Below are 21,725 nucleotides of genomic sequence, written 5' to 3' on the forward strand. Positions count from 1 at the left end.
CTTCATACACTTTATGTGCGTTACCACAAACAGAGGATAACGTCCTGTTTCACCGTAAACTATATGCCTTGGTGACTTCGAATGGACACCGATAAACCTTTTAATGGCAGACAAATGTACTCTTTCAACAATTTGTTGATCAGCAGAGAGTCCCCAGACCTCCGAACCGTACGTCAAGATCGGTTGTATTTGACTGTCAAACAGTTTAAAAAATGTATCAGGAGAATATTCCCCAATACTCCAAAGAAGTTTGAGGATAGCTGATACTCCCTTTCTCGCGCGATCAGCAAGGTCGTTTAGAGTGTGGGAAAAAGAGATTCTTGTGGACATATAGACTCCTAAATATTTATACATGTTTACAACTTTCACTTCACTATCACCAAAGAACCATTTTTCTCGTAATGCTAGATGACCACCGTTTCTAAACACAACTATGTTCGATTTAGCCATATTTACGACTACCTCAAGCTTCTTTGAGGTGGTCAATAAAACATTTAGCTGGTTTTGCAAACCGATGACACTATCAGAGATTAAAACCACATCATCCGCAAACAACAAAATCAATAATTCGACTAAATCCGGTGACAATTGAATACCGTGTCTTCCATTTGCCATAATGTCTTTGGTTAATTCGTTAATAAACAATGAGAACAAAATCGGTGAGCAGTTTTCACCCTGTTTTAGGCCGACTGGACACATGAATACATCTGAAAGTTCACCTCCTGCTCGAACACACGTTTTCACTGTCGTATACATACTTTTAAGGGCTAAAACAATCTTTCCACACATGCCATTCTGATCCAGTACTTTCCATAGTTTATCCCTGTGAACAGAGTCAAACGCTTTCCGAAAATCTATAAAGGCTGCATACAGTTTTCTATGTCTCAACAACTGTTTCTGTACGGTTCCAAACAGTGTAAATATGTGATCTACTGTAGAGTGATCTTGGCGAAAACCAGCTTGCTCCTCCCCAACAACTTCGTTCTCTTCTATCCAATCAGAAATACGTTTATTCAAAATAAAACTATATAATTTGCTGCATACATTCAACAACGAAACACCTCTATAATTATCCGGTGAATTAATATCTCCTTTCTTATGAATTGGGTGCAAAATCGAGTGTGACCATTCATCGGGAAACAAACCGTTGTCAAATAAATGATTAAAAAAATTGGTCAAAAAAGGCAAAAGTATATCAATACCATTCTTATAAAACTCGTTAATCAACCCATCTGGGCCAGCTGCCTTTCCATTTTTTAGCGCCCGGGCTGCACGCATTACCTCATCATGTGTGATCAATTGGTTTAAAGAGTCACAATTTCTCAGCTCTCCTTGCTCAAAACTTTGATCACCTTCATTACCCGGGGTATTTGTTTCCGCAGGTGGTACGGTACCAAAAACATCACGAAAATGCTCATACCACTGTTCCATCGATATGTTGCATTGTCCACCAAGAGATGGTCGCACTGAACGGACTGTTTCCCAAAACTTTTTAGGGTCCTTTAAATTTGCATGCAATGACTCAACCACAGAATCTTTATATAATTCCTTTTTTTGCCTCAACAACTCTTTATATTCTCTGCGCTTCTGAGAATACTGCAATCTGTCTTCATCTTCGTCCGAATGGCTAGCCCTGCGAAGGAGTTGCCAAACAACTTGACGGCTCACCTACCAACGCTGATTCCCTTCGGTGGTGCTAGCTGTTGCACAAGTTCGCGCTAAAATGTCACGCAAACCTGTCCGGCAATAGATGATCTGAATTAACACCTTCAGGCACTTTGCAACGCTTGAATTATCAACCAAGCATTCACAGTGAACCCACACAGGCAGCCTTTAGTTTCCTCACGGCAAATGCTCATTCTCTTTTTCTCAGTGGAGAAAGCTAAACGACAGGACCATCCCAAACTGACTTGCTCACCACCTCTGTCATCAGATCGTCATCAAGGACACACCTGTCAGTGAACGAGTTATTAAGAAATTATGAGCGTGACTGGTTAAAACAAACAAACAATCAACAAACAAGCAAACAAAAACAAAAGTCGAGCAGTATCTTGAAAACTATAGTTTTCATTTCTTGCTCTTCTTTACAGAAAACTAAACGACAAACCAATACCAATTCCGAACGTCCTCCACACCACCATCACAACCACCTCCCCCCCCCCCACCACCATCAGACCATCATCATGGACACACCAGCGAGCCAGCAGACTAATCATTTAGACATTATGACCGTGAGTGATTAAAAAACAAAACAAAAAACAAAACTTCGAGCACATTCTCTGGCAGTAGCTGCAAAACTATAGTAATCATTTCTTGCTCTTCTTTACAGAAAAATTAAAGGACACACCACTACCACCCCGAACGTCCTGACAACCACCACAACCACCACCACCGCCATCAGACCATCGTCATGGACACGCCAACGAGCCAGCAGGCGAACCACCTGGAGAACATGAGCGTGGCGATGAACGTAGCGAGGGACTGGGTGCTCCAGGCTCTGGGTCTACTGCTGTACAAGCTGACCCGCTGGCTGGTCGTCACGCTGCAGAAGTTCACGTGGGCAGTCTGGGGCATCGAGAGAGTGCGGAGGGACGCCAGGAGAGGCTTACAGTTTAAGCAGAGCGCACATGTACAAGAGGTGAGAGTTAAACAGGGGAAGGGGAGAGGAGGTGTTAGAGCCTAGGTGTTGGTGCATAGGGGCTGAAACACCACATCTGTGTCCCCAGAGTGTTTAGGATATAGTAGATTATCTTTGACATCAAGCAAGACGTTTGTGTTTGTCCATCCGTCTTCTGTCTACTTGTCATTATAGGTCTGTTAGTTGGTCTGTCTTTAGACTTGTGCCCTCCATATTGCTTATTGCTCATCATTTTCTATCCGTGCAGGTGTTGTGGCGGAGAAAACACGGCGACTGTTCCGTGGCGGGCATACGCGACTTCATCACGAAGCACAAGGGCTTCAAACACCCGTCCACTATCCTCCGACCCAACGTGTCCCTCTACTGCCTGACACGCCACGACGCCGTCTTCGTCGAGACCCCAGAGGGCAAGGACGTCTACAGCGGAGGTCCCCTCTACCTCCGCCAGTTCCAGCTGGCCCAGTACGTCATCACCATGCCCCTCGCCTCCTTCCACAAGACGGCGTCCGACGTGGGAGCCCCGCGGGTTCCCGTCACCTGGCTCAGCTCCACGCCGCGCTCGGGCTCCACGCTGCTGGCGAACGTGCTGGGCTCGGCTCCCCACATGCGCGTGCTGCACGAGCCTGACGCCTTGACCTGCCTCGGCACGCTGGTGAGGGACGGAGCTCTTCCTGCCGGGGAGTATTCCCAGCTGCTGATTAGCGCCGTGGAGTTGCTGTGCAAGCCTGACGATCGTTGTGGAGCCCTGCTGATCAAGGCCAGGCCGTGTGTCACCAAGATGATGGAGGACGTCTACCCGGCTTTCCCCCACGCGCGCTACCTCTTCCTCTACCGCAACAGCCTCAAGACGTTGAGCTCGTGCCTGGCTGTGTCCAGTGACGATCCGGCCTACAGAGCGCTGCGCGTGGTGCTGGACAGCCAGGTCCTGTCCACCGTCTTCCCCTGCGCCAGGAAGTGGCTGTACGCAGCGCTGGCCGGGATCAACGAGAAGCCCACCGCCGCCCTGCGTCCCTCGCACCTCACAGCCTCGGGCATCGCTACAGCGGCTTGGGCGGCCAGTGTGTCTCGCTGTGCCGAGATGCGGGACCGCGGAATTCCTGTCCGTGCTCTCCTGTACGAGGACATCATGCGGAACACCCAGGCCGCGTGCCACGAACTCTTCAAGCTGCTGGAGCTGAGGTCCGAGTACGTGTCGGAGGCCATGCAGGTGTTCCGCAAGGACTTTAACCGCTCCCAGCCCGTCCCCCACGCCGACAGCAGGAGAGCTCTCCCCCAGGAGGCCCGGCAGGAGGCCGACATGGTGCTGAAGAAACATGGGCTGCCCAAGCTGGGCGAGAGGGTGGAGCTGTCCGGACTCATCAAGTTTGAATGAGGTCTTTGACGTTTCTGAGTCAAGTTTGAATGAGTCAAGTTTGAATGAGGTCTTTGACGTTTCTGAGTCAAGTTCGAATGAGTCAAGTTTGAATGAGGTCTTGGGTGTTTCTGCGTCAAGTTGGAATGAGGATGTTGACTTTTGTGAATTAAGTTTGAATGAAGTCTTTGACGTTTCTGAGTCAAGTTCGAATGAGGAAGTTGACATTTCTGATTCAATTGTGAATGAAGACGTTGACTTTTGTGAGTCAAGTTTGTCTGTGTAAGTTACACACATTGCGATTGTGTTTCGGATTCTTTCCTAATATGGTATTTGTCAGTAAACAAGACTTCTTGGCGCCTCGTGAGAGGAGAAATGATTGACTGACGTGCATTTCAAATCTCTGTTGCTCTGGGGTTACCTCCCTTGTGTTGATCCTCTAGATCGTGGCCGCACGCAGCAGGGAAGGGAACTAACTCAGTATCATTGCGAAAGGTACACCTGGAATAGTCACGTTTTATGAAATGAACTGAAAATCAAATCAATTTATTTTGAGTTTAACTGTTAGAACGATGTTCTCCTAACAAAATGTGTGAAAGTCGCCCCTTTGTTTTACTTCTTACAATATCAGGATTCTTTACATCTTTCTTTTCTTTCTTTATTTGGTGTTTGACGTCGTTTTCAACCACGGAGGTTATATCGCGACGGGGAAAGGGGGGGGGGGGGGGAAATGGGATAGAGCCACTTGTTAATTGTTTCTTGTTCACAAAAGCACTAATCAAAAAATTGCTCCAGGGGCTTGACGTAGTACAATATATGACCTTACTGGGAGAATGCAAGTTTCCAGTACAAAGGACTTAACATTTCTTACATACTGCTTGACTAAAATCTTTACAAACATTGACTATATTCTATATACAAGAAACACTTAACAAGGGTAAAAGGAGAAACAGAATCCGTTAGTCGCCTCTTACGACATGCTGGGTAGCATCGGGTAAATTCTTCCCCCTAACCCGCGGGGGGTCTTCTTTACATGCACAATATGTGAATGAATTGGTTGTGACATTGTGTAGGTCTGTTTTGACTCGTATTGATTTTGTCTGCATTGGAATGGCTGTGCAAGTTAATCGGGTGGTAAAACATAAATGTAAAGTCCATTACTAATCAACTTCTGTGATTGTTGTTTTTACTGCCAACAATGAAAATTAGTATGTGAATGTTGAACGATAAGCTGAATGTGTTTGTACAGCATTTGTAGTTTCAGCTTTGTAGCCTTCTTCTCCAGTGATGTCAAGGCACTCCAATTATTGTTTTGCGCACGTGACTCCGGCACTGACATCTGCATAAAACGGACGTTCCCATGTGAACGAGTCGGCTCACTATCTGCTATGCTAATTTTCTATTTCTGTCCCCAGTACAAGAGACTGTTCGCGAATTCGGGACATGAAGTGTTAATATGCTGACCATCTGAGATCTGGCATGGTTTTATACGGGATATGACTATCCCTCCGCCTCCGCTTGGCCACATGCCAACCATCAACATCCTTACGGCATCCTTTACATTTCTTACAAAGCCACTATTTATAGCCTCACAAGATCCATGACGGTGAGCGGAATCGTTTACATAGATAGGAAGAACTGTGCCTTTAAAGGTGAGTTAGGGCCTGTTTGCACCAAGACTTGCGATTCTGGATGTTCTGGATTAAGACACGGCTTTAAGAAACACATGCATGCTAACTTAAATCATGTTTTCTTGCTGTGTTTGTATTTTGGAGGAAGGTAACATTTTTAATTGGTTTCAAAAGACTAGGATTTTTGTGGTGATACCAAGAATTGTTAAGTAGATAGGTATGAAGTTGTCTTGAGTGAGTTTTTGAAGTGAACCCAAAACAAAACAATTAGTAGTATCTGTTTGCACAATGTGTTAAAGCACAAGCGGGCATTTATTAATATTTTTGCTGTTTTGCGTGTGGGTATAGGTTTGTGTGTATTTGCGATTGTACGACTTTTCATAGACATTTGTCGAGCAAGTTAATGTTTTAAAGGTCCATATTTGTTACAAAGCTGTCTTATACTTGATTTGAACACACTGTGTGTGTGTGTGTGTGTGTGTGTGTGTGTGTGTGTGTGTGTGTGTGTGTGTGTGTATGTGTGTGTGTGTGATTGCGTGTGAGTGTGTACCGGCACATTTGTGTATACGTGCAAGCACGTGTGCTAGTTTCATTATTTTACAAACTTGTGTGAATAAGAAATATAAATCATATGCACTTTTGTATGAATCGTTTTGTAAAACAGCAATTTCATATTCAATGCAAAATTGTATTACGACCTTGGTTTCAGTACAATGTCAAGTTCCTAAAGCACCAGTTTGTTAAAGGCACATCCCAGCTCGTGTCAGCGACCATGAATACCACTAAAGATGTGTCCAGGAATTAACATATGATAAGAGCAAACGTTCAATTAACTAAATAAGAAAATATACAGCATGGCTGCATTCTGTGCATTTAAGAATTTTCTGCTGAGTTGATATTGTAAGTGACACACTTATGTCAATCTCCAAATTGCTGATTTTTACATTTAGTCAAGTTTTGACTAAATGTTTTAACGTTGAGGGGGGAATCGAGACGAGGGTGTGGTGTATGTGTGTGTGTGTGTGCGTGTGTGTGTGTAGAGCGATTGAGAGTAAACTACTGGACCGATCTTTATGAAATTTGACATGAGAGTTCCTGGGTATGACATCCCCGGACGTTGTTTTCATTTTTTCGATAAATGTCTTTGATGACGTCATATCCGGCTTTTTGTAAAAGTTGAGGCGGCACTGTCACACCCTCATTTTTCAATCAAATTGATTGAAATTTTGGCCAAGCAATCTTCGACGAAGGCCGGGGTTTGGTATTGCATTTCAGCTTGGTGGCTTAAAAATTAATTAATGACTTTGGTCATTAAAATTCTGAAAATTGTAATTAAAATAAATTAATTTTTTTATAAAACGATCCAAATTTACGTTCAGCTTATTCTTCATCATTTTCTGATTCCAAAAACATATAAATATGTTATATTCGGATTAAAAACAAGGTCTGAAAATTAAAAATATAAAAATTATTATCAAAATCAAATTTCCGAAATCGATTTAAAAACACTTTTATCTTATTCCTTGTCGGTTCCTGATTCCAAAAACATATAGATATGATATGTTTGGATTAAAAACACGCTCAGAAAGTTAAAACGAAGAGAGGTACAGAAAAGCGCAACTACTACCCCGCTCTTCTTGTCAATTTCACTGCCTTTGTCACGAGCGGTGGACTGACGATGCTACGAGTATACGGTCTTGCTGAAAAATTGCATTGCGTTCAGTTTCATTCTGTGAGTTCGACAGCTTGACTAAATGTTGTATTTTCGCCTTACGCGACTTGTTTGTATTTGTCCATGAAGATAATACGTTTATCCAATGTAAAAAAAAAAAAAATAAAAACCTGGACAGTTCTATGGTGTTTTACATTTACAAGTCATTAACAAGGGAAGGAATTATAGGTGCATTTGGAATCGATCTCTCACGCCTTATCATGTGAATCGAGAATGTGCCTTTATAGTTGCTACACGTATATATATAACCTACGTACCCGCATCATAATGTATTGCTGTAAACACGTTTCTCTCCATTCTGGTGCTATTCATACGCGTGCCTATTTGAACAAAACATTTCTGTGGAATATATCTCATTCCTTTGTTTCTTGCTTTTTCTACTATTATAACATTTGAATCGCAACATGTTTGTTTTTTCCAACAACTGCTTGAATTCACGAATGATTAAAAATCCGCTATATTTGCCAGTGTGTCTGGGATGTGTATGATTTAGATGTGTATGTGTGTGTGGTTGTGTGTGCTTGTGTGTGTGTGTGTGTGTGTGTGTGTGTATGTGTGTGTGAGAAAGAAAGAGAGAGAGAGAGAGAGAGAGAGAGAGAGAGAGAGGTACGGCATATACCTAGTGTGTGTTTAGATATGGATGTGTAGGTGTTAGCACTGTAAAGTCAAGATTATACTATTCAAAATTGCAGCTGTAAAACTTTACAGCATAATACAACACGAAGGCAGCGAGGGTCAGGAAATGGGCACCGCACTCAAAAAAATCTGGCCCTGTTGAGAGCTCTAGTGTAGCTACGACCAAACATGGTTATGGGACGACCTTTATCTTTACCATTAGTGTTCAAATTCAAGGAAGATGTTGCAAGCTTTTAAACACTGAACACGAAGACAACACTAGCAGTGAGTTGTATCTTTGTGTGTCCCTCAAGTACAGAAAAAAGTCAGTTCCCGATCCTGTTGTTCGCTAACTATCCCTCATCCCGTCGGTCATCATAGTGTCTACTGCTCTTCTTGTCTTGCCGCAACTACAGTCTGCTTCTTTCACTCGCGCACCCTCGCTGCGCACGTCACGTGACTTAGCGTCACAGCACGTGCCCCGTATAGCCTTGAACTCTCGACGAAAGCTGGTGTTGAAATAGCCGTAGAGAAGCGGGTTGAGCGCCGTGTTGGAGAGCGCGAGGACGAGGGTGGGGGTGAACTCTTCTGACGTGATGGAGGAACTGTGTACACCCATGAAGCTGCGAATAAGAGAGAAAGAAGATACAGTACTCCCCGGTTAACGTCACTACCGTTTAAGGTCACACCTCTGATAACATCAATCAGGGTGTTGGTCCCGACCTAAAGCCTTCTTTGTATGACTAAGAAAACCTCGCTTAGCGTGACCTCGGATACGGGAACACCTCTTTTTAGGTGACCCCCGTTCTGGTCTCTAAATGCAGAAGACCACCGCTTAAGATCAAGCGAAACTGAAACGGGAAAAAATCTCCCAATTTTGCAGCCTGGACAGAGTTTTTTTCTCTCCATATGACGTCAAAAGAGAAGTGACGCACAAATATAAACGTCATCAGATTATTTGGCCCGATTATTTTCCCCAATACAAAGAGAAGGATGAGGAAATCTTTCGCAAATAAAACTTGGAAAATAGTTCCCGCCAAAAAAGTCGCTGAACCAATCAAATTGCCAACGGAAACCACTTTGACAGAGTGAGACCCGTGCGATGGGCTAAAACCAGAACCAATTACCTCCAAATAACATGTTTTGCAACTTTATAGTTATTTGACTTATGGTAACATGATTCTCACTTTCTGTGAAGGATTCTTGAAAATCTTGCATAATTGCGTATTTATAAGTCATAATTTGTTCTGGCTCCAAGCATTTCTCCTGCTCATCTTGGAAGCAGAACCCTCTAACTCCATCCAGGTTGGAAGCAGAACGTGCTAAGTTCAGTTTAGTCTGTTCTGCTACTGAGGCCTGTGGGGAAAGGGGAGTGTTTCACTGCGAGCCAGATGCAGCCATCGTCACCTGACCTCTTCTGCTTGCTGTGTCACAGTCACTTTTCCTGTTTTCAGCGCAGCCAGATAAGCGCACATTCGCGGTAGTGGTATCTGGTCTTGACCCTTTCTGTGTGGTGTAGGATTTCCTCCAGCACACAGAATAGTGTAACTAGCAGTAGTAGAGTCTGCTGTCGACAGAAAAAGGAATTTGATAGACTGTGGGAACTAAAACAGGTCAGTGACACCTGTCAAGTGTCAGTATCCGAATTCCTGACTCCGGATGTACAGGGTTTAAACACAATTAACTTTCCTGTGATAAAGAGTGTATGAAGAATGAATTAGGAAAGATTGCAGTCCCTTGATATTGAGGGAGGAGGGTGGTAATAAGGGGGTTGGGGCCGGGGAGGGGGGTTGGTGGTAAAGTGGGTGCAAGGGGGTGGGGTGGGGTGGGGGGGGTGTGCTAAACTGACAAAAGGATGGTCCACTTTCTGAAAACACTTGAACAGAGAACAGCTCTCTGCCATTTTTACATCTGCTGTACAGTCAATTTGGCTGTTGCTCGAGTCAGGACACAGATTCAAGTGAGTATCTTCATGTATTATGTTTTTTCCCCATTTGAACAGACCATAAAAGCTGAAATTCAGATTCCTTTTTAAAATATATAGGGGATTAACCTTCTGATTCAGTCTAAATCCTGTATCTGCAAACTGATTCCTAGCTTTTTGTGTTTTGTTTTCCTAATTGTAAAACACAGGCAGGTAAATGTGTTTGTTTCAGCGTGAATGTTCTTGCGCGCGTGTGTGTTTGTTTGTGTCAGTGTGTGTTTGTGTGTGACGGTGTGTGCATGTGCTCATGCCTTAATGTTGTAGTGTATCCATGCAGCTCTTTAGTGTTTGTTAAAAAATTAAAAAATGTAAGTGAGTGTTGACAGTATTTCTGTATGCTTGTAAAGATGGATAAATGAATGATTTGGTTGATGGATTTTGTCAGTTTAATTGACTCTAATATATTTTGTTATTCAGAGGTTATCACAATGTCAAACTGATGAGCATGAGTGGTCAGAGTGTAATCAAGTACTAATGTTTCATTTGTTTGTGTGAATAGAAACACGAAAATTATCCAAAGTTTTAACGCAGAAGCGATAATACGGAGGCAATTACCTTTTTTTTTAATTATCGGTTAATAATTTTAAAATAGAAGTACATGTAGTAATTGCCTGTTCAAAGGAGATAACATTCATAGTATCCATGTCTTTTGCAGACGCTGTTTGAAAGGAGATGAATCAGGACGTCCAGGCAAGTAAGAAGCACCATGCATTTCAGGAGACTGTCCTTCGGATTCACGGATTACGGTTGCATAATCTCCTTTCTGCCAATGCTAAAAGTGAAACCTGATGACTTTGATGCGTCTCCATTGGCAAAATCTACCCCAAAATATGACGATTGTGCTGTTTCTTCAATCGAAGATCCTTTTGAGAACATGGTGAATGGGGGTTATCCTCCTGTTCGAGTCATGCATCAACTCCAATACTTGCTGATTGTGATTCCACCCCTCAAAAATGAATCAAGCTACCCAACTCCTGTACATCTTTCTCCTGTGTGTGCTTCCACGGTTTCTGTTACCCTGTAGGTGTATTCACATCAGCTTGTAGTATATATGTCAGACACTGCTCCCGGTTAAGGTGAAACTACCACAGCATCTCTTCCATCTGTTTATGGAACCCCAACAAAGAAAATTCTGTCATCGATGAAGGAAGCATCCTATGTGACACCTCATGAGAAGAAGTTCAGCCGAACTTAAAGACTCTGCAACCCGGGACTACGGGAAAAGGTGTGTTCGAAAAGCGAAGACACTCAGAGATGAATTTTACACAGGAATAACTGGTCAAACGGCTGAGACAAAAGCAGTACAGGAGGTCGACTGTTAAAAGTGCAAAATGTGTATTATTTATTTCGACCTTTCTGCACAACATTTTGTGAAGAGGAAAGTACAACAAAAGGTAAGAATGCCTATTTGTTTTCTTGATAATGAACAGAGCATGCAGTCAGGATCTAAAGCTCGTGATTTTGTTACCATTTGCATTGTGTGGTTAAAATGCGCCTTCAGCCTTGTGTTTATTCGTTTGTTTGCTTGCTTGTTTGCTGCTTTGTTCGTTTGGTTTGTTGTTAGTGTTATTGGGTTTGTAGTTTTTGTGCGTAACGCAAAACGATATGAGCTGATACAACATAAGATTACCGTTGGGATTTCTTGAAAAACACAATAAAAAAAAAAAGTGTAATGATTTCAGAGAGAGTTTTGTGTGTGTGTTGTGGTTTTTTTTCGCTATGAAAAGTACCGGCAATTTAATTTTTATTTATGCGTGTTGCGTTCATTAATAGGCCACACAATGAATGAATACATGAGTCCTTGATGATATTTTTGCAAGTGACTTGACATTTGTTTGTTTATGACGGTAATAAACTTTGAAAAACGATTTGAACTAATGTACAGTATAAGCTTTGCTTGGAAGCAGAACATGCTATGTGTGAGGAGGCTGCTTCTGACTGCTGTAGCACAGGCCACAGTGGGGTCTGTGTGGAAGTCAGAAGCAGCTATGGTGCACTGGGCTTTTCTAGCTCCAGAACTGAGAAAAGAGCAGGAGTGTATTCTGGAAGCAGAACAAATTATACATTTTTTGCATATGAAAAAGTTGTTCAATTAAATTGATTACTAGTGTGCATGACCAGTGTTACCTCTAAGTCAAGTGTGTAAAATATGAGGGCTACAATCCTGTGTTTACTATTTGTTATAAGGGGTTGAAATCTTCAAGTGGCCATTTCTCAAAATGGTGGAAATCCAGTTAGATGGTTCTGGTTTTAACCCATCGCGTGGATGATGACAGATGTAACTGCAGTGTGCCCGCTCCCCTTCTGCAGAGGCATGAGGCTAGAATTGACCTCATGTTGTAATGCATGTCATAAGCGATATTTGAGTAGTGCCAATTTTAGGCCAAAATAAAGGACATTGTTGAAGATTTGAGATATTTGGAAGCTCTCTCTCTCTCTCTCTCTCTCTCTCTCTCTCTCTCTCTCTCTCTCTCTCTCTCTCTCTCTCTCTCTCTCTCTCTCTCTTTCGTTCCCCCTCTCTCTCTTCTCTCATGGTCTCTGTCTGTCTGTCTCTCACTCTCAGTCTCCGACCCCTCTCCTCTCTCTCTTTCTCTCTATCTTTGCCCCTCTGGCCATCTCTCTCTCTCTTCTATCATGTCTCTTTCTCTCTCTCAGCCTCCAATCTCTCTCTCTCTCTCTCTCTCTCTCTCTCTCTCTCTCTTCCTTTCAATTCCCGCCCCTACTCTCTCTCTCTCTCTCGATCTCCCTCTTTTTAACTCTATGTCTCTCTCTCCGTCTCCTCTCTTTATCTCTGTCTGTCATGATCAGTTTGTCTGTGTCTCTCCTCTCTTTCTATGTCTGTCTGTCTTACCTTACCTTACCTCACCTCCTCTCTCTCTCTCTCTTTCTCTCTCTCTCCCTCTCTCTCTCTCTTTCTCTCTCTCTCTCTCTCTCTCTCTCTCTCTCTCTCTCGCTCTCTCTCTCTCTCTGTCTCCCTCTCTCTCTCTTTCTCTCTCTCTCTCTCTACCTCTCTCTCTCTCTCTCTCTCTCTCTCTCTCTCTCTCTCTCTCTCTCTCTCTCTCTCTCTAATGCAGATGGTCTCTGTGTCAGTGTCAGTATGTATGTCAATCATGTGTCTCTCTCTGGATCTGCCCATTAATATTATCACGTCATTGACTTTCAATTGGCGGGAAGTCTTTTATATGGCTTCAAACTAAACTCTGATCTCCTCGGATAAGATCAATTTTTTTCTACTGAAATTGATCTTATTCGAGGATCGGTTAACGTGCCCCTCGGATAAGATCACGAAATTTTTTGGTCCCAAGGGGGGTCACCTTATCCGAGGAGTACTGTATATAGTTAATCAAACATTCCAAGTCAGGGCTGAATCTAGGGCTAGGGGAGTTTCCTGTGTTTCGGAAGCCCCCTCTCCCCCCCTTACTCGTGAAATATAGCTTTTTTTCTCTCTCAAGTAGAGACCCAAAATACCCCTTTAAAATGTTATCGGAAGACCCCCCCCCCCCCCTCTCCCTCCCTTACGCGGTAAATGTACCTTTTGTTTCAAGCAGAAACCCAAAATACATCGTTAAAGTGCTATTGGAAGCCGCCCCCTCGCTCTTACGCGGCAAATGTACCATTTCTCTCATGAAGAAACCCTAAATACTGCTTTCAAATGCTAAACCCCAAGAGCATCTTGAGGGCGTTGCGCGGCCAGCCCCTGTTATCCTGTCTAGTTTTGGCAGCCCATCCCTCTTATACACTAGATCCAGCCCTGCAATTTTCTTGCATACTTTCCTTCGCAGATTGACATATGCGTAAAGTGAAGATATGTCTTCGGGTAAACTGAAATGACATAAGTGTAAAATAAATAGGCCTAACTATAAGCCTAAGGGGTAACTGTAAAGTATGACCAAACCAGCACCTTAATTTTTACATCTAGAAGCATTCGCTCAAGCACAGCCCGACTTCCCCCTTTTCCATTTTGTTGGCTGTAGACTGAAAACTAATAGAACGCATGGTACGATCAGCCACACGAGATGTAAAAATAAAATAAATTACATACATATGGTGTTTACCTGAGAATGAAGAAGGGAAGCCACATGAAGACGAAAGCCAGGACGATGCTGATACTCATCTTCACCAAGCGTAGCTGCAGGTCACTCGTCCGTGACGACCCCTGACAACAATGCCCACCACTGTCACCATCACCACCAGCTTCACCACCACCACCACGACCACCACCACCATGTTTCACTCTGGCAGACGACGACCTGACGATGATAAAAATCCTGACGTAGCAGACAGTCATGACGACGACAGGATCCACGAAAAACAGAGCGATCAGACTCCCCATGTACACGTCATCACGAATGCGGTCAGGCCACGTGACCCCGCAGAACTGAAGATTCTCGTTCCGGCAGCGTAGCGTCATCACGGTCTGCGCAAGCGCGACCGGAACCGGAAAGAGAAACGAAACGACCCAGGACACAGCCAGGAGTTTGAGAGTGGCCGGGAGGGAGATGGTGCGTCCCGGAGACACGGACACGTGGAGGTACCTCTCCACGCTGACCAGAGTCAGACTGAGGGTGGAGGAGATGCCGAAGACAAACTGGACATACACGATGATTATGCAGAGCGCGGGGCCCAGCACCCACTGCTGCTTGACCAGCGTCACGATGATGAAGGGAATGCCGGACGCTGTCAGGAGGTCGGACACCGCCAGGCTGCCGACCACTAAATTGATGCTGGTCCGCAGGCGTGGCGTTCTGAGCATGGCTATTAGGACCTGGAATAAGAACATGTATCACAAGTTTTTGCTCCTTTTACAAACCCCATTATACTTTTGATATTCATCCACCAAATTTGATCTTATACTGTTTTTTAAGAGCACGTTTCAAAATAAGCTGTTGTGCTTCATTGGTTTAATTGTATGTCGAATTGTTATTTGTAATTCTTTGAACAAAATTGTTTAAATCAACAAATTAGTGTACATCTGAGTTACCCCACAAGCAAAAATGTCAGTATGCTCTGAATCCACGTGAAAGCCTAGACTATGGCAATCCGAATGGTGCAAATGTCCCTTTTAGCTCTTGATGTCTAAATAACACATTATTTAGCTAAATAACGCGTTATTTAGCTAAACAATGCTTTATTTAGCTATATCATGCATTATTTAGCTAAATAATGCATTGTTTAAATTAAACAATGCATTATTTACAGATACAGAAAAAAGAGAGCCCAAAGCACTAAATAATGCATTGTTTAGCATAAATAAGAGATTGTGTTTGTAAATAACTCATTATTTATAAATAATTACGCGTTTTCTCTAAACAATATATTATATGTAAATAAAGTGTTATTTAGATAAATAAAATATTATTTAGATAAATAAAATATTATTTAGATAAATAAAATATTATATGTAAATAAAATATTATTTATCTAAATAAAATATTATTTAGATAAATAAAATATTATTTAGATAAATAATTTATTATTTAGATAAATAATTTATTATTTACTGTTTTTGCCTTGAAATAGTATTATTATGCTAAATAATGCTTTATATAGCTATATAATAGGGTTCCGCTATATAATTCATGATTTGGTAAATAATACATTATATACCGTAAATAAAATATTATATACCGTAAACAATTCATTGTTTAGCGCATCGCGAAGCCGTTTTTTCTCTTGTTGTTTTTTTCCACGTGTTTCCGTGGATCCGAGAGAGCGCTGTTGATTCTCCACTGTCTTGGCAAACCCAGTATCCGGTACTCCACATCCGGTTCCGCCAAGGGACTGGGTGGCCGAGTGGTAACGCACTTGCGCTCGGAAGCGAGAGGTTGCGTGTTCAGGCCTGGGTCAGGCCCCAATTTTCTCCCCCCTTTCCTAACCTAGATGGTGGGTTCAAGTGCTAGTCTTTCGGATGAGACGAAAAACCGAGGTCCCTTCGTGTACACTACATTGGGGTGTGCACGTTAAAGATCCCACGATTGACAAAAGGGTCTTTCCTGGCAAAATTGTATAGGCATAGATAAAAATGTCCATCAAATACCCGTGGGACTTGGAATAAAGTTTTAAAAAAAATTCCATCTCACACGGCATTAAGTCTCGGGAAACATGAATACACGCATGCAGGAAAAAAAAAATATGGGTAGCGCCGTGTGTATGGCAGCTCGCTTTCCCCGGGGAGAAAGCAGCCCGAATTTCCATGAGGGTAACCTCACTGGACTGTAAATCTTATCCAATCCAATCCAATCCAATCCAATCCAATCCAAATGTAATCAAGATGGCTACACAAGCACAAGGGAACGTTCCCGCTGAATTGATCAGAACTCTAACTACAGCGGTTGTCCAGGAACTGGCACTGCAAAGGGTTCGTATTTTAAAGTTTTATGGGGGAACATCTTTTACATCTGGACATGGAGAATGAACGACTGCGAACTAAATTGCTGCTGTTGTACCATCAGTTGAAGTTAGCCACCTGACAAGAAGATGGTCGGAAGCGAAGCGGATGTAGCTTTAGTACGCCGAGACAGATGCTAGTTGTCTGATTGGTCAGTTTGAGAATCAACAGAGCTCTCGTGGATCCACGGAAACACGTGGTAAAAAACAACAAGAGAAATATCGGCTTCGATGCACTGCGCTAAACAATGAATATTGTTTACGGTAAATAATATTTTATTTACGGTATATAATGTATTATTTACCAAATCATGAATTATATAGCGGAAACCTATTATATAGCTATATAAAGCATTATTTAGCGTAATAATACTATTTCAAGGCAAAAACAGTAAATAATAAATTATTTATCTAAATAATATTTTATTTATTTAAATAATATTTTATTTACATACAATATTTTATTTATCCAAATAATATTTTATTTATCTAAATAATATTTTATTTATTTAAATAATATTTTATTTATCTAAATAACACTTTATTTACATATAATATATTGTTTAGAGAAAACGCGTAATTATTTATAAATAATGAGTTATTTACAGACACAATCTATTATTTATGCTAAACAATGCATTGTTTAGTGCTTTGTGCTCTCTTTTTTCTGTATCTGTAAATAATGCATTGTTTAAGTTAAACAATGCATTATTTAGCTAAATAATGCATGATATAGTTAAATAAAGCATTGTTAAGCTAAATAACGCGTTATTTAGCTAAATAATGCGTTATTTAGACATCAAGAGCTAGAAGGGACATTTGCACCATTCGGATTGCCATACTAGACAGCTAGATCTGTGACGGAGAAGATGGCCATGTACCCAGGAAGAACGGTACCTTTAATAAGTGACCTTGCTTCTCTTTCAGAGCTAATCAAATCCAGTCACCTAAATCTATCCGCAGTTCACTGCAAAATCGTTCAATCATCACATTCACACTGTGCACAATGCGCAAAACTCAATTAACGATCGTTTCCCCTTCTGACCTGTCTGCGTAATCAACGAATAAATCAGCTCTAATCAGAAAATTCCCTGGTCTCAATGGCAACCGTCGGAACAAATCAATCGGAAGGGGTGGGGTCAGTGGTGCTGGTGGTATTATAGTTGCTTTGCTGTGATAAACACAATAACCAAAAGTCCAGTAAAAATCCATAAGGTTTGATTTTGCTCTTGAAGTTGTGTATTTTCAATATTTTGAAAGGATTAAAAGGCAGAGTGAAATATATTTGTGTATCGCCCGCCATGGTAGAGTACAATAACTGCGTCCAGCAGCTCACCATTGTGTTACCGAAGATGGCAGCAACAAGAACAACGGACAATACCAGCACCTCCACCTCAGTCTGACCTGAAAAGGTTGAAAGAAAAAGACTGATGAACACACGCATGCACTCACGCACGCACGGACACACGCACGTTCGCACTCACTCACGCACGTACACACACTCTCTCTCTCTTTCTGTGTGTGTCTCTCTCTCTGTCTCTCTCTCTCTAGTCCCTCTTTAGGGCGAGGGCCAGATGCAAAAAAGCATATCTATGCTTATTCTTGTCACCATCGAAAAATAAAGATTTGTCATTGTCATTGTCTCTCTCTCTCTCTCTCTCTCTCTCTCTCTCTCTCTCTCTCTCTCTCTCTCTCTCTCTCTCTCTCTCTCTCTCTCTCTCTCTCTCTCATTCCATACAATGTATTTCTGTATCTTATATGATTGAATTTATATTTTTAATGTGCGTCTGTCTTTATGTGTTGTATAAAGGACAGGTTGGAAGAATAGGCTTTGCCTAAAACCTTTATCCTTTTGTAATAAAGTTCTGAGTCTGAGTCTGAGTCTCTCTCTCTCTCTCTCTCTCTCTCTCTCTCTCTCTCTCTCTCTCTCTCTCTCTCTCTCTCTCTGTTTTATTAGTTTAATACTTTGATGAGGTATGTGCGCAGTCTTTGCTTTTGTTTACAATTATTCTCTGTATATGTTCCAAGGACAGGTTGGAAGATTAGGCTAAGCCTAAAATCTTTATCCTTATGTAATAAAGTTCTGAGTTCTCAGTTCTCAGTTCTCTCTCTCTCTCTTGCCTTATTGCTAATTTCTTTTCAGTTGTTTGTTTGTTTGCTGTTTTTCATGCTAATTTGTTTAATTCTTTGTTTGCTTGTGTGATTGTTCTACTTGTTTATGGTTTACTAGAAATGTCTGTTGGTTGCAAGGACAGGTTAGAAAAAAGGCGTAGCCTTAAACCTCTATTTTTTTTAAATAGTGTTGCATCATCATCATTATCATCTCTCTCTCTCACCTCCCTCCCCATCCCCCCCTCCTCTCTCTCTCTTTCTTATCATTCATGCATGTATTCCTAAGTCTTATGGTCCCTAACTGATCCTAACAGAGTGCAGACACGCGATAATTCGCGGGAATAAACACTTTCACACCTACAGTTCTCAAAGTCGCGTGTCGGGACCAACAGCATAATTGGCCTGCAGGCGTTTGGCTCCACGACAGTTCCACACACAGCTGATCTACTCTTGACCACACGATATATATATGCATAATGCATACGATATTGTATGACTCGACTCTACGATTAGCTGGTTGTATCAATAATGCTGGTCATTCCAGCCGCAGTAACATGTTTGCGCTTCCTGATAGTGTCGGTTTTGTGTTCAAATGGGATGCTTTGACATTTATGTGGTAATTTGTTGAAGAATACATATGAAGTCACACTCACGCGCGCGCGCACACACAAACGCACGCGAGCGCGCACACACACACACACACACACACACACACACACACACACACACATACACACACACACACACAAACACACACACACACAAAAGCACACGTTTTGCATCAACGCCCCTGAACACAATAAAACTCATTGAATAAAACAGAATAAACAGAAATGTATGTTAAACTCACCGGGCCAATGATAAGCGAATTCAGAGAAGAAGGTGAAGACAGTACGGTTGTTTTCATCCACAAGACATGACGTATTCTCACTGCCCATGGTCACTGCCTCTGACCGCTGGAATGGACGTTGGTGGACAGCATTATTTCAGCAAAATGATGGCAACAGGTGTAGGCAATCCAAAGTTAGTTTTAAAGAGGTTAACATGGATGTGTGTGTGTGTGTGTGTGTGTGTGTGTGTGTGTGTGTGTGTGTGTGTGTGTGTGTGATGAAGTACACCTGTTTCAACTGTGATGTCAAAGATTGATTAGATTAAAATGGTAATTTAAACAAACACTCAAACACACCCATTCCACACACCTAAATATATCAGCAAATTCAGCAAACGAGATGTGGAACAAAAAGCCATATATCAGTAAAACGTCCATACCAGTTTGAAAGTTCTACGACCGTTCAATACTTGTTTGCAACTTATGAAAAGTAGAGCAAAAAATACTTTAAAGCTGTACTTTGTGTCTGGTTCTTTGGGTGTACTATCCTTGCCTTCCAGTTTACATGAAGTGAGCAATCAAATGATTTTGGTCAAGTGACTGAGCGGCTGAACTGAGATGGTACCCAATTATCAGCAGGAAGTCTATCGCATCTACAACAATGCTTAAAACAGGAAGTACTGTCTCGCAGGACTAACAGTTCCGTTTTGTATTTTCACATATTAATCTTTTTGATGGACTTCTGATGATCAAAGCTGTGAGCCATCGCTTGCATCCAGCATTATAATTCAAAGCTACATTTCTTCCCAAATAAGTACCTCAATCCACTAAACGCTCAGCATATACACACTCAAAAGACAACAGAAGTACAAGAGTGAGTTTACATGCACGGTGACCATTGCCACGGTCAACAAAGACCACTGCTATTCCGGCCTAAGTAACACCAGTAGCGTTCTTAGTTCAAAATAACAATAAAAATGTACTCACCAAAAACATGGACAATCAAGCATAACAACAAAGCATTGTTCTACGGTCACAAAAGACCACAGCTACTCCGGTCCCACAGCGGCCATCAGTAGCCTAACTCAACACCCCAGACCCCAACGTTCTCAATACAGCCTACACATGAAACAACAAAAATCGCACAAAAATGTGCACTTACAGTAAAACATCAAAAACACTCTTGACAAAGATAAAGACAGTCATTGTCACACGCACAACAATACCACTTCTGCCACGATCACCTAAGATCAAAGCTTATCCAGCCCAGTAACATCAGTAACGTTATTAGTACAAGATAACAAAACAAATGTACTCACCAGAAATATGGATAATCAACCATAACAACAAAGCATTGTTCTTAGTACAGCATAGGCTTAGCACACTCAGCTACAAGAGTAAGTTTACACGCACAGTGCCCATTTGCATTATCACGGTCACCAAAGACCACAGCCACCTCGGTCCCACAGTCATCAGTAAGTCAACACAGCAGACGCCAGCGTTTACAGTACAGCACAGGCTAAACACACTCCAGCTATTACAAGAAAAATGTTCATTCAAAATGAACAGCGTCGATGCAATGTCCACCAAAGATTTATTTTGGGAAGTGTTAAAGGTTAGGGTCAAAAGTTAATGAATTGCATGTTGTGCTGGATATATAAATTGTTTATTTCAGTCAATGCTTGATTCATAAGTACATTTTTCAGCATGGTGCATCTACAGGAGGGTGCTCCAACAATGATGCATAGTGCCAACATTTAGCGCAAACTTTTCACAACAGTGCATTATTACCACAAAGCGCATACAGCGATTATATAGTAGCAAGTTGCACTAAACTTGTTCAAATGTTAACAGCACAGCACCAAGTTTTGCATAAGTGCACAACAGCACTGACCATTTCACAAAAGTGCATAACAGCTGTGACAATTTTACAAAAGTGCATTGACCATTTCAGGCAGATGGCTAACATGCAGATTTCGCTTTTGTCTGTCTTTCTTTGAAAAGTAGGCATGTTCAAGATCGATGAAGTCATGAGCAATTGGGTTAGATGACAGAAAAGATTCAAAAACGTCAGATTCAGTTAGATGACAGAAAAGATTCAAAAACGTCAGATTCAGTGTTTTGGGCACTGTTGAACAGGAACATTCTCTCCTGTTCAACAAATGTGGGTTCAATTCAAAAGCAACATTGTCACAGATAGGCTAGTGTTACATTTCTGTAAAGTTTCAAAAACATCTTCCATGTTTTGGTTACTGTTGAACAGAGGCATATTTTCCTGTTCAAAAAAGTCTGACACAAATTGTCGTAGTTGTGGGTTAAGGTTCGATCTATACTGTCCTTCAAACGAGTCGTAGAACCGTCATTGTCACAGATAGTGTTACATTTCTGTTTTACATTCAAACGAGTCGTAGAAGTAGTAGTACATTTGCGTTTGGTTGTTTTTTCT

The 21,725-nt window shown here is 41.9% G+C and overlaps 3 protein-coding genes across 6 annotated transcripts in view; 1 reads left to right on the forward strand and 2 right to left on the reverse strand.

Annotated features, from left to right (window-relative positions):
- LOC138982286 (uncharacterized) overlaps positions 1 to 7,819 on the forward strand; it is a 30,343-nt gene extending 22,524 nt beyond the window's left edge. For 2 of the 4 annotated variants that reach the window (XM_070355543.1, XM_070355544.1), the window contains exons 2-3: positions 2,330 to 2,638; positions 2,886 to 7,819. In XM_070355543.1, coding sequence (XP_070211644.1) covers positions 2,411 to 2,638; positions 2,886 to 4,010 — 1,353 coding nt within the window. In that variant the 5' untranslated portion in view covers positions 2,330 to 2,410 and the 3' untranslated portion in view covers positions 4,011 to 7,819. The remainder of the gene's footprint in view (positions 1 to 2,329; positions 2,639 to 2,885) is intronic. The other 2 variants (XR_011460822.1, XM_070355545.1) reach the window with 2 other exon arrangements.
- LOC138982295 (uncharacterized) overlaps positions 1 to 21,725 on the reverse strand; it is a 333,833-nt gene that overhangs the window by 158,325 nt on the left and 153,783 nt on the right. The window lies entirely within an intron of this gene.
- On the reverse strand, positions 8,317 to 17,737 carry LOC138983141 (somatostatin receptor type 2-like). Its single transcript, XM_070356549.1, has 3 exons — positions 17,675 to 17,737; positions 14,007 to 14,716; positions 8,317 to 8,590 (listed from the first exon to the last, which is right to left on the reverse strand). Exons 1-3 carry the CDS (start codon positions 17,675 to 17,677, stop codon positions 8,317 to 8,319), a joined length of 987 nt encoding a protein of 328 aa, XP_070212650.1. The 5' UTR covers positions 17,678 to 17,737.

The sequence above is a fragment of the Littorina saxatilis genome, linkage group LG12 (assembly GCF_037325665.1).
Source record: "Littorina saxatilis isolate snail1 linkage group LG12, US_GU_Lsax_2.0, whole genome shotgun sequence".
Lineage (NCBI taxonomy): Eukaryota > Metazoa > Mollusca > Gastropoda > Littorinimorpha > Littorinidae > Littorina > Littorina saxatilis.